This window comes from Synchiropus splendidus, chromosome 13 (genome assembly GCF_027744825.2).
Source record: "Synchiropus splendidus isolate RoL2022-P1 chromosome 13, RoL_Sspl_1.0, whole genome shotgun sequence".
In the NCBI taxonomy this organism is placed as follows: domain Eukaryota; kingdom Metazoa; phylum Chordata; class Actinopteri; order Syngnathiformes; family Callionymidae; genus Synchiropus; species Synchiropus splendidus.
The window spans coordinates 16,057,940-16,070,805 of NC_071346.1; the positions used below are offsets into that span (position 1 = coordinate 16,057,940).

Genomic DNA, 12,866 nt, shown 5'->3' on the forward strand with positions numbered 1-12,866 from the left:
GGAGATATCATTCCACTTGCGAATGTAAAACATTGGTACTGCAACCTCAGAATAAACAAGTTATGTAGAAGCATTTCTACTGAGAGGTCAGTCCTGGCAGCCATTCAGTTGTCAGAATAGTTTTCAAATGTGTGTGTAGGTTAACCAGTGACAACCAACTCTTTACAAATCACTCATTTTTATTAATGTTGCTCAGTTCATCAACAACACTACATCTTTGATGGACGTCACGTCTGCTCATTGAGTCTTGTTATTTCTCGGCCTCCGATCCTCCACTTTGGTCTGACGGCCACTTCACTGAGATGTGGTAAGGCTTTAGCTCCTCCGCTGAGACATAACTGGGGGCCTTGCTCATGAGGTCAAAGCCACGGAAGGACTTTGGAAAAGCAATGACGTCACGTATGCTTGGAGCGTTGACGACGATTGAGACAAGCCGGTCCAAACCTGGAAATTTCAAAAGAACATTTTAATAACATCGGACACAGGATCAAAGCCGTTCTGATCATGGGAGTCTCACGACCCACTCTTTTACGAGCAAAGGCTTTGCACCAATGGAAAATCAATTATCTTTGATAGAAAAATGATCAAAGGCATTGCTAACATCAATGGATCCACTTGTTTGATTAGTTCTATCTAGTATCTAGTATCTAGGTGACATCATTTTTCAAAAGTATAAAGAAACTACTTTGCTGTGCAGGACAGCAACATTGCCAGCACAGCCAACATATCGTGGCCTGCTCGAATGTGTTAATGGAAGGAGGAGGTTTTCATGTTCAGGAGAAGGTCGCCACAGTTCTCTACACCACATCTGGCTGAAGCATGGCCAGGAAAAGCCACCTTGCCACAAACACCAAGAGTGATCATTTTTGGACCAGAGCCATAAGCAGGTCCTACAACCCTGCGTATAGCTGGAGGGAATTACCCGAGTCTGAATGATCCACTGCTACAATTGTGGTAAGAGAACGTTTATTTCCCGGGGAAGATACGATGGCAGAAGCCGAGCGGTTTTAGGTGAAGACTCAGGAATAGTTCAACTTGGAAAGCCCAGACCGTGAAGAAACAAGAGGATGGCTCAAAGACATCAAGATCCTGAAGGAGAAACAGGGCAGACAGTGGGCACAGAGGACCAAATGCCTGAAGTAAACCTACGACTTGGAGATGAGCCACCCCAGCCTACTGGAGAACAGTCTGCATCAGGACAAGGGCAAATTCCCGGCGGATGCATGCGGAAGACAGCGGATGTCAATTGTGAGGACAGCAGAGAGAGTTTCAGATGGTGGGACGAATTTGCCGAAAGCGACAATGAGGATGAAGATGACGGTGAGACCAGTGGCACGGGGCAATATAAAGCACTTATTGTAGCAGACAGTCACAGAGATGGGCATCAAACTGGGGCTGCTCACTGTCGCCAACATTCACCAGCTGGAGACAAGGTTGAGCACCCAGGAAAGGCAGACTTTCAAGATAGAAATAATGCTTCGCAGCTCAAAAGACCAGGCGACGAAGATGTGGCCCCGATGTCTCAAAGGTTGCGCAAAAGACAGAGGCGGGATTGATATGAGGCCAAGTGGGTGAATTTGGACCTTCCTTCATTCATGCATCCTGCTTATGGTACAGTGAGGGATAAAGCCTACCCCAGCTGCTTGAGGCAAACTGCACAGGTGGACAATTCAATACAGAGCCATGACGACAAACACACAAAACTATTCACATTCACACCGACAGATAGCGACTATGTCAGTGCATCACTGGAATGAGAAACCTCTTCAATAAAATCAAACTGTCACATATCATCAAAGGCAGCATCAAAGGACTGACTCTTGGTGACATAATTCGGCAACATTATAAAAAGGGTCTCATCCACACCAAGATTGGTGGGATCCAGAGTTTGGATTGGATCGAGGGGTATTGAGTTCACTCAATGGAAAAGGGGGATGGGCTAAATGAACGACTTATAAGGGACCGGTGGGCACGGCTCATCTCCTCCAGGCCTCGCCTGGGTCAGGGGGACGCCCTACCAAACGCCCTTGTTGAAATCTATAGGCAAGTTGGACTGCTCAGAGGTCTCGTTGATGATGTTCCCAACAACCAAAATGAAAACATTAGCGAGCAGCACCTTGTCAGTCATGTTCAGAGTGGCTCCCTCCTTGATGTTGTCGATGGAATCTTAGTGCCCACAGAGGACTTGGGGCCAGCAGACCACCCAGCAGCTAATGCAGACCCTGATGGCGTTGAAGAGAATCCATCTCTTCATGACGGAATTTCAATAGCACATGAGCAGGATCGTATTCTTCTGCTGGACACGGTACCTGAAGGAGATATTGGGCCTGGAATAAGCCCGGAACCCTCAGCAGATTCCATCATTTCAGGAGACTCAATGTCTCGCACATCAGATGTTCAGAGAAGACCCAGCTTCTGGAGACGGATCTCCACCTTAAGGAGAGCTTGGGGGAGACTCTTTGCCTAATGACAAGACCCCTTACTGCAAACAATTCCAAAGACTGGAATTGAGCAAGACTCTGAATTACAAATGGATTTTGAAACCATCCACCAAGCTTGATGTGAGTTCTCAGTGGAATTCTTTAGTCTACCCAGACCCCGGAGAGCATATGAACTCAAACCCAACAACCCCTTTGTAAAAAAACCTAAATGTGTTTTTACCTTTGCAGACCTCATTTTCAAAACATTTTGGAATTTTGTGCACCTTTGCAATGCAAGTGTGTCTTGTAAGTCAAACAACCTGTGTGTTCAACCCTGCCAGTCAGAAACGTGCGTACAAGGCTCTCTGCACTTAAAGCAAATAAAGCATCATTTGTTAAAATCATTACAACGTGATCATAACTTTCACTGTATTGTTTTTTAAATTCTGCTCCAAAACCAAGGAGAAAGGTTCTAGTTCAGGTTGCATCATAATTTACTGCTCTTAAGTGTAGGAAAACTATCATTTGATTCTTGGCTGAATTTGTGTTCGCACACTCACAAGGGATTCAATGACTTACACTTTCTATGGTTGTTTATGGCTGCACAAAGAATATCGATAATATACATGATAAAATAATAAAAGCACGCTATTTTATTATGAGAAATAAGTGTTTGATCGTCAACTTCTCATTTCAGAATTCGGGCTCACAGCTGATCAAAGTCCACCAATGACATCACAAGTCATATATGAGGACAGTTTAATCCCAAAGGACTCCTGATATTCTACAGCATGTGACTTCACAGTTCAAATGGTAGCAGTCATATTAGAAACCCTGCTTCATCCAAAATAAAATCCCTGACATTTTTGAAACTTCTTTTTTTCCCACCCGAGACCTTGACCTTGCCATTGTATCCTACAGTTTACATTGTCTGCTTCAATTCTAGGAACAAATATTGCACTGAATGCTGAAGATGAAAAATCTGAAGTCATGCCACAGTAACCCATCAGATAAATCGCAGAGAGGGACATTTCTTTGACACGATGAAGAAGTGAAATGGATGAGAAGCTGATCCATCGCGGTTTCTGGAATTCATGACTCACTGAGACGATCGCGACTCTGAAGGATCTGATCCTGTGCACACCTGTGGACTGGCCTACTTTTTAACAGGACTAGAGAGGCAGGAAAAATCTCTTTTCGTACTCTTTTGTACAGGCAGTGCTTTGCTTCCCAGATAAGTATTCAATGAATGACAACCTCAAAAGGATATCGTACGAGAATGTCATTCTAGTTACAACTAGCGAAATCTCAGGATTATTATATGCGTTACTTCATTGTCTCAAGACATTATAAGCCTTTGGGCAGACTCCAAAAGTCTTCTTAAGTATGCAGCAGTATGGACAACGTGCAAAGAGTACAGCCATAGGATGTTTACAATAAAACTAATGTGAACATGAGCCCATGACCTTCTGGAATCAGCCTCTTTGAATCAAGACAGCATCATGGGCATGGTCAACAAGTCACAGTCAGGAACAAGACTTTAGACAAGGCTTGACTGGCTCAAGCCCAGCTCAAAAGACATTTTCAGTTTTGTCCTGTTTGGATGTCCAAACCGACACGAACAATCTGATACTGCGGTGATACTGCATGGCATCAGACTTAAACTTGGTCAGTGCTACTGCTAAAAAAAACTCACCGAGCGCAATGCCTCCATGTGGTGGTGCTCCAGAGTCCAGAGCTTCCAGAAGGTGAGACAGAATACTGGCATCTTCCTGTGAAATTAAACATTTCACTTTGCTTGACTGGAAATAGAATGATATATGGATATCTTGCTGCATTTATTGAGCTGGAAGATCACCAACCTTGAGGACATTCTTCAAGACATGTAGCTGCTCTGAAGCCTTGTGGATTCGGATCGAGCCTCCACCAATCTCACAGCCATTCAACACAAGGTCATAGTGTTGCCCTCGGACCTGAGAATGTTTTTTTTTTAATATAAATCCACCTTTACACAATTCAAAAAAAAAAAAAAAAAAGATCACCTTTTGAGGGTCGGTGTAAAGCAGGTGTCTGTCGACCGGCACAGGAGCAGTGAAGGGATGATGGGCTGCTTCAAGCTGCTCTGGCTGGTCTTCCTTTGGCAGGAACAGAGGGAAGTCCACCACCCATAAGAAATGGAAAGCTGTAGGGTCACGCAGGGAGACGCCATGAGACTCCAGAAGGGCTGCACACTGCAGGCGGAGGTGACCCAGGAGGGGGCGCTTTGGGGAAAAAAAGGACATTGATGAGAAAATATTCTGATGCATAGGAGCATCTGTTTCAAGCAAAAAAATAACTGGATGTAAGCTAAACAATGCTGGCTAGCTTTCATTTTTGATCACAGAAACATTTTTCTCCAATAATGGACAGAAAAGGAAAAGTTGTGTATTCATCACAAAAACAATCTGCCCCATTAGAGTGTATCAGAATCATCTACTGGCATCTCACTATGAACCAGATGGGATTTGGCTTTCAGCTGCTCCAGTGGTCAAAAGATGGAGCCAAGCCAATGATCTATAATACAGTCACCAAGTTATACCAGGATTAAAAGTTAGTTGCATTTGCAAAATACTTTCCAAAGCCAGTCTCATTGTAAAAACATCATATACCGTAATTTCCGGACTATAAGCCGCTACTTTTTTCTCGCGGTCTGAACCCTGCGGCTTATAAAACGATGCGGCTAATATATTGATTTTTACAGGGATATTCCAATCAATCGGCCACCGATTATGAAAGGCTGAACTCGTTGTGATCTGTGAATGCCGACCACTGCCTGTCATTGCCGGTCACAAAATCCGATCACATGTGACAGCAGCCGTTCTGATGAGGCACCGCCCACGGTTTGTGGTGCGTCCGCTCCTCCCTCCCGACTCGCCACTCGCTTGGCAACGGCGTGTCTAATGCGGAAGCTTTCTTCAGTCAGTCATGTCAAGTTTGCATCCTGCAGCACATGCACGTTAAAGGGCGTCAACGCCACGAATTCAATACGATATTTAAAACACCAGCACTTGACGGAGCACAGAGAGTTTTCTGGTGCTCATGAAAGTGAAACTACAGGAACCAGCGGTCGCTCGCGACACTCGCCGGTCTGAGCGTGACGTTCAGAACGCGAAGCATATTGCCCGAGAAATAATCATTAATTTCACCGCGCCAGATGAGCAGCCTTTCTCAGGTGTCGTTTTAAGACGGAATCAACCGGGACCGAATCCGCTGCAGTCTTGTGTGTGTCAGACGCAGCGTTCGCGGTGAATCTGAAACGTTTGCAACCGTCCAGAGTGAGAACTTTCTTGAAAGAGGTTGAAGACAGCTGCTTCAGCTGAGTGCTCTCCCTGTCTCTCGGAGCATCCCGAGTTTTCACAGTCTAATGAGCATGCTCTTTGCTGGCAAAAATATTGAGCTTCGTCACATCAAACCGATGACATCACGGGCGTTTTATTTACCTTTAAAGCGCTCAAATTGCGCTGTTTTCGCCCGCGTGTCCGCAGCTCTGCTGACAGAGACGATCTACTGGAGGGTGAAAACAGCGCTTTCTGAACACCTTAAATGTAAATAAGATGTGAGGAGTTCATGACTGGAGTTCAGAACATTGGCAAGATTGTTTCATGAGTCAGTCTCGACACTGGACCCCGTTTTCAAAACTAGTACTAGAGGATCGCTAGAAGTGATCCTCATGCATTTTCTGTGGCGCAGACAGCAACGGTGCACCCGCGGCTTATAGAGCGGTGCGGCTTATGTATGAACAAAATCCATTTTCCTTCTTAGATTTGGTGGGTGCGGCTAATATTCCGGTGCGCTCTATAGTCCGGAAAATACGGTACTCAGTTTGGTTTTCAAGTCAGTGTCAAACCAATATACGTATTTATTTGTTTTCGTTAAACATATAAAGAAACACATTTTATGGTATGTTGTGTTTATAAATCACTATTAGGAAAATATTTTATTGGGTTTTACTGAACTGATAAACCAAAGAAGTGTTGATGAAGATGTATAGTTGTTAGATTACTTTGTATAGATGTCCATAGTTGCACCCATGGATCGGAACAGAAGGCCAGTTTCTTGTCTTTAAATTCATAGCTAGCCAATAATGCAAACTATTCCATTTAAACTTCAAATGACACCATTTACCATTTGAAACCAACAGGAAAAATGGTGACAACGTGGCACCACGCACAGTTCCTTTGTACTTTTATTTGTGGCAGAAAAAACAATTTACATGTTAATTGTGTTATTGCTACAGAAAAATGAAAGTTTATTTTCAAAACTTTGTATGTCAGGAACCTCCAGGCCCCCAATCGACAAGCACTAAAGTGTGGGCCTCAACAGGCCTCGCTGGTTGCTTATATTCTGAAGTAAAGTTGATGCTGACTGACTTGTTTGTCAGCCTTTTTCCCCTCATTGAGAATTGATGGGAGAATGGATAAAGAATCTAAACGTTACGGGGGTAAAGAAAAGGTAATTCACCCGACAGGCTACAGACCATATTGTTCCAGGATACACTGAATATTTAACTCAATCGCTGGGTCCTTACTGGCATCAACCTGCTTGAGTAGAGCCTGCATTATCAATGTATGTCTCGCCTGAGATCCAGATAGTTTGATCACAAGGTCGTTTCAAGGTCGATTCAAAGGTAATTATTTGAGTAGCCATATAGCGACAGTCACAACTCATACAACAAAAGCCCCCGTAACTGCTGCACAGAGGTGACCCGGCGCGAATTATGACCAATCAGAGGACGCTCTGAGTTAAAAGAGATAATGCACCATGCTGCTCCTAACATCAGAGCATCTTACCACAGTTTGAGGAAGGCCAGCAGCTAACAGGAGCAGGTCTCCTGGTTTGGCTCCAGTTGTTTGAAGAAGACTCTCTCTTTCTGACTCAGACATCCGGTTCTTCAGCGCTGACTTCAGTGTGCCGTCGGCTTTCAGCACAACAGTGCTGAGCTCCTGGACAAACAGACACCGACAGTGTGTTCATGTTCAGGGGAAACAAGGGTCATGGTTAGAGCTTCAGCTTAAAAGTCACCCTCAATGAGACGAAAAACGTCCAACAATGTTAAAATTTCACTGAATGTGAAAATTGATTTTATCCAACTACAGACTTAGACAAAAAGGTGCCCGTAGATACAGTAGATGCTGATCTCTGATACGGACACTGGATTGTTTTCTCTCATAGTTGTGATATAAAACACATTCAAAACGCACAGTAGAGCATATGATGCAATAATGATAATGTTCGTATTTGAAGCAACTGTGACTGGAACAAAAGAAAACGTACCTGCTTGAACTGATTCTTGGCTGTACTTCTAAGTTCTTCCACATTTTTACCAGAGAACAGTCTCTGCGGGTAACAACAAAACACAGGTCAACTTCACACTTGGGGAACATGAGCACAATAATGTATCCAATAGAAATTCAAATGTGTTTTTAGAGTAATGGTTGACTTCTCTCAAAAAGACACAGAAGGTTGGAGAGGACTTGCAAGGATTTCCCATACAGGCAATGCATTTTTGCTGTGTGTATTTCTCATTAACAAATGATTAACAAGGATATTTTTATTCATTTATATTATTGCCATTGAGGTAAATGCCATCTTACCCCACCGTCAGGGACACAGATAGCCAGAATGGAGCCTCCTTGCTGGCTGATAGTCGATTTAAAAATGTCCATGTTTGTGTTCAGGAAAACCTCTCGGAGGTCAACGAGCTGCACAGAAAAAAAAGGTCAGCTTCCAGGACACGTAAGGACGACCTACAGAAGAAACCTTTTTCACCTTCATGTTGAACCTGGTGTCCGGTTTGTCCACACCATAGTCTCTCATGGCTTCTTCATAAGTCATTATTTGGAAAGGAACCGTCAAGGTGCCTGTCTCTGCAGGCCAGGAGTGCTTTAACAGCCCCTCCACCAAGGTCATGATGCCAGCCTGCTCCACAAAAGACATTTCTAGATCGACCTACAAGACAATACAAAAGTTCCTAGATTACACACCAGGTACAACGACAAAAATTTAAATGAATTCTCGTGAAATGATCCTTCCGATCATCCAGATAAATCGGGTATAAATATAAGGAAGAAGTCGGGACACAAGACTTGCTATTGATTACATGACTGCCATTGACAGGTACTGATACCTACTTAATGTTATACTATATACGGCTGTCCTGGGTACAACGTTACCTGTGTGAACTCTGGTTGCCGGTCTGGCTTAGAACCTTCATCTCTATAGCAACGGGCAATCTGGAAGTACCTGCCACAGTGACAAGAGACACTGAAATACTTCCGGAGGACCAAAGTGAAAAATTGCTCATGTCATGTTAGGTATTCAAACAAACAGCTGAAAATAAAAGACGACTCAATTTAAAGGCTGAGATGTTGAAATGTTCACCTTCATCTAGGAGGTTCTGTTTTTGACTGTCTCTTTTTTTTAATAATATAGAAAGTGATTTTAGAGATAAATAAATAAGTTGGCAACAAATGACTTGACAATTTGGAGGGCAAATTGTTATTGAGTGTATTGTTGTTATCATATTTACTGTAACCAAAATAACTCATAAAAAGACATCTTAAGTATTTAAAGAGTTTTTTTTTTTAATCCAGTGCTGGTTGAAAATCAGAACGGATGGGATTTTGTGTCAATATATCCGGTCACATGACTATCTTCTGTTGAAACAGGAAGAACACAGAAATTATGATTTGACAAAACACAATATAAAACCAAATCGCTGTAATAAATCATCACATTAAATGTGGTGCCAAAATGATGACTTAGCAACGTTTTTAACCAAGTGTTCTCAATCCATTCCTTTCTTCTTTCATGTTTTTTAAAATCTAAAAGGAACTACGAAGCGCTTCTGCCATCTTCTGGCCGTTTTGGCTCATAACAACTGGAATATATGAAATACGAATAAATGATATTTATTAGATTAGATAAGACTGCCTTTATTAAACAAGAGTACTGAGGTCTGTCATCGCTCATGGCTCTTCTAGAAATCATTATGAAAATTTCCCTTATTATGATTTACATTTTTGCCAATATACAACAATAAAAAGGGGGGAAATAAATATGTATGTCTTCAAAATAAAAAAAAAAGGAGAGAGGGTGGAATCATCTCCAAAATCATCTCATGTAGTTATTTAATAATGAAGCAAAGACATTCCCACCCAATATAATACAGGAAAAACTGACTCCTAGATTTGAATTATCTGTATGAGGGGACAAGAATATATCATATATAGTAATATGAAATGAAAACATTCCAAATAATGGAAATAAAGGAATAACAGCCAGAAAGATAAATCAAATTTTTATATTAAGGCAAGTTGCAATCAATTAAGTGTTAAGTGCCCAATGAGTTTTAACAGTAAATTAGTACACAAAAATAATACAATTATAACTGGTAAGGTCAAAATATAAATCAGAAATCATTATCACATTATCAGTACAGTTGACCCTCTCATGAGGGTGAGCCACACAAAATATAAAGTATCTTTATAAATGTTTGTACGATGTATATTTGAAATCTGTAATATAAAGGAAAACGTCAGTTGATATTTACTTACCTGTCGATCCCTGCTACCATGAGGAGTTGTTTAAACTGTTGGGGACTCTGTGGGAGTGAGTAGAAGCGGCCCGGCTCTCGTGACGGAACCAAGAATTCTTTGGCTCCCTAACATTAAACAGAGATGTCACATCATATTGTACAGTATGAAGCAAATCGCTCAATGTTAGCGTCACTATTTTCTGTGTCTCTGCACCTGCTGCATCCAAACTGATTTCACCGCGTCTATGTCTAGTGAGGTGGCTAGTATAATCTGATCTAGTTAATATACAAGGCAGTGCAGCAATGAGCCCCACATCAGTGAATATGTCAGCATCATGGCTTTAGTTAAGGAGAATTCTCACCCCCGGAGTCCTCTTGAACAAAGTCGGCGTTTCCACATCCACAAATCCTGAAGACAACAACAGATGCAGAAAGATGCAAACACTGTAAGGTTATTAACTTATGCTGGGATTAGTTTGATCACAATGTAAAACAGGGATATAAAGTTCTTTCAGCAATGTACCGTGTTGGTTACAGAGGTAATCCCTCATCTTCATCACCATCTCAGATCTCAGTCGGAGGTTGTTCTGCAACCATGAGGATCTCAAGTCCAGGTAGCGAAACTGCATGCGCAAGGACTCAGATTTCTGAAAAGAACAACAATCCCGTTTTCATCTGAAATCAAGCATAAAATGTGAAAATATATCAGCTAAAATCTTACTTTCACAGCATCCTTTATCTCAAAAGGCAACTTCCGACACAGATTGAACACTTCCACACTCTCAGCAACAACCTCTATTTCTCCAGTTGGCATTGCCTGATGTAAAACAAGTATTGAACTGACATTCATGATACTACTAAGTGATTAATTCAACAGTTGGAATTGGTCTGGATTCGGACTCACCTTATTCTCCTGTCCTGCAGGCCGCTGGGTGACTGTTCCTGTGACCTTGACGACAGACTCCACTGTTAGTTTACATAGGGTTTCTCTCAGTGGATTTGCAGCCTGGAGTCAACAGAGAGCAGGTTTGAAACCTGGCATTCAAACAGACTTTGGAAGAAATATATTTACTTCATCTTGTGGAATAAGGACTTGTGTGAGGCCGCTGAAATCACGAAGAATGACAAAAAGATCTTGTCTGTCAAAAAAAAGGGAGAGAAAATAAGGTCGAATAAATTCCAGACCTAAAAGCATGGTTTAGCAAAAAACAGATGAAGATTACTTGGCCAGAGTCTTTTGTATAAATCAGTTCTCTTACCAAGACACATAACTGATACTAAACAACCAACCAACTATGATTGTTTTGACAACATACGTTTGAATGTTTATTTCAATCCTCAATTACAATGCAAACATGACAACATGTTACATAACAAGTAACATGGCATTTGTGTAACCATTATATCACTTGGTTAACTCATACATAGCTACTCAGTCAATATTTCTGCTTATATGATACAGAGATTGAGTGAAGAACAGTTCTTATATGTTACATTAGTTTGGTGGTTGTGGTTGACGGCTTAACTTTTCTGGTTTACGACACAAAAAGACTTTTGGTCCTGTCTTTGTACAGGAAGTTGTTTTGGCAAACACAAACAAATGTCCTTTTGTGTATATTCAGTTGGTACTACTTACTATTATGAATGTCAGATCGTCAACAACATATGGCCCTAGAGATGTTATTTTATACTGTGTGTGTAGAAGTTACCTCCTCTTACTGTTGGATTATAAATATCCAACAAACAAAAATAAGCATCAGTACTTCAAAATAAAGGGGACGCACAGGTATACAGGTATCAGGTACACTGTATATTATGACGGCACTGATGAGAGAGTTGCTTTTTCCCCTCAAGAATTTCAGAACAAAGAAAACAAATGGGTGCCAACAGGGACCCGGAAGGAAAAGGGGCTGGTACGCGAGCAGTACTATGGTGATAATGGTGATAATATTAAATTATTGTGGAGATGCAAATGAATGACTTGACAGAGTCATGTGAATAATTAAAAATGTGATTTTTTTTAATACCTCAGATACTGGACCCAACCACAGAGTGAGACCTTCTCTCCGACATGCTCGCTCCTCAGTTCCCCGCATGTATGGCTCCTGAGGGAAAGGCTGCTCGGACCTGACAGGACACAGAGCACTGTTAGCAGGTACGCTATAGAGACCAACGACACATTCATTTCAATTGAATTGACTCTCATAGTATAACTGTACAATCTGAGGTAGTGGTAATGTTCCTGAACTGCCTATGGGTGAGCCATTTTTTTTGTTTTCTTGCTCACCTTCTACTTAGCTGTGGCAGCAAATAAAAATAAAATGCACAATCTATTGAAAACAACAACAAAACTTTCAATATGTCTGATCTGCACAGATTCAGTACCTGATCTATGGGGTCTCTCCAGGTTGTAGGAGCAGCTCAGGGGACGAAGTTGAGGCCGACAAACAACATGTCTTTGTCTTGCGTCCAGGACCCGGCACCTGAATCCACCAAGGGCTCTCCGAACTATTAACCGTAGCTTTGCGGACATTTCGAAATGGTCAATCTGCCATGATTCCAGAAGACCTACAACAATCTACGCGAGCCACCTTTACGGAACGCTGAATTCAAACGCGAATCATTGACACAAGTCACCGAAACTTCTTGTCTTTCGGCACATTTCCCCTGCAAGGAAACTTCCTGCACCTCTGAAACCCTGTGCATCACCCCTCGTCACACCGGCCCTCGACATGCCCTTCTTGGATCCATGAACTTCGAAGGCTGTCACAGCGACTTCCTGTTTAGTGGTGTGGGCGGAGCAAACGACTGACGTCGCGTGGTTCTGATGATACATGCCTTTATTAACCACGCTTAACTCACGCACTACT

At 42.1% G+C, this 12,866-nt stretch overlaps 1 protein-coding gene across 1 annotated transcript; it reads right to left on the reverse strand.

Annotated features, from left to right (window-relative positions):
• Window positions 1-157: 157 nt before the first annotated feature.
• dars2 (aspartyl-tRNA synthetase 2, mitochondrial) lies at window positions 158-12,856 on the reverse strand. Its single transcript, XM_053883598.1, has 17 exons — window positions 12,382-12,856; window positions 12,024-12,123; window positions 11,069-11,135; window positions 10,901-11,002; window positions 10,718-10,813; window positions 10,520-10,643; window positions 10,359-10,405; window positions 10,016-10,122; window positions 8,633-8,702; window positions 8,229-8,408; window positions 8,054-8,161; window positions 7,734-7,796; window positions 7,250-7,402; window positions 4,463-4,681; window positions 4,283-4,393; window positions 4,117-4,192; window positions 158-444 (listed from the first exon to the last, which is right to left on the reverse strand). The coding sequence occupies exons 1-17, from the start codon at window positions 12,527-12,529 to the stop codon at window positions 251-253; spliced, it is 1,965 nt and encodes a 654-aa protein (XP_053739573.1). The 5' UTR covers window positions 12,530-12,856; the 3' UTR covers window positions 158-250.
• Window positions 12,857-12,866: the final 10 nt, after the last annotated feature.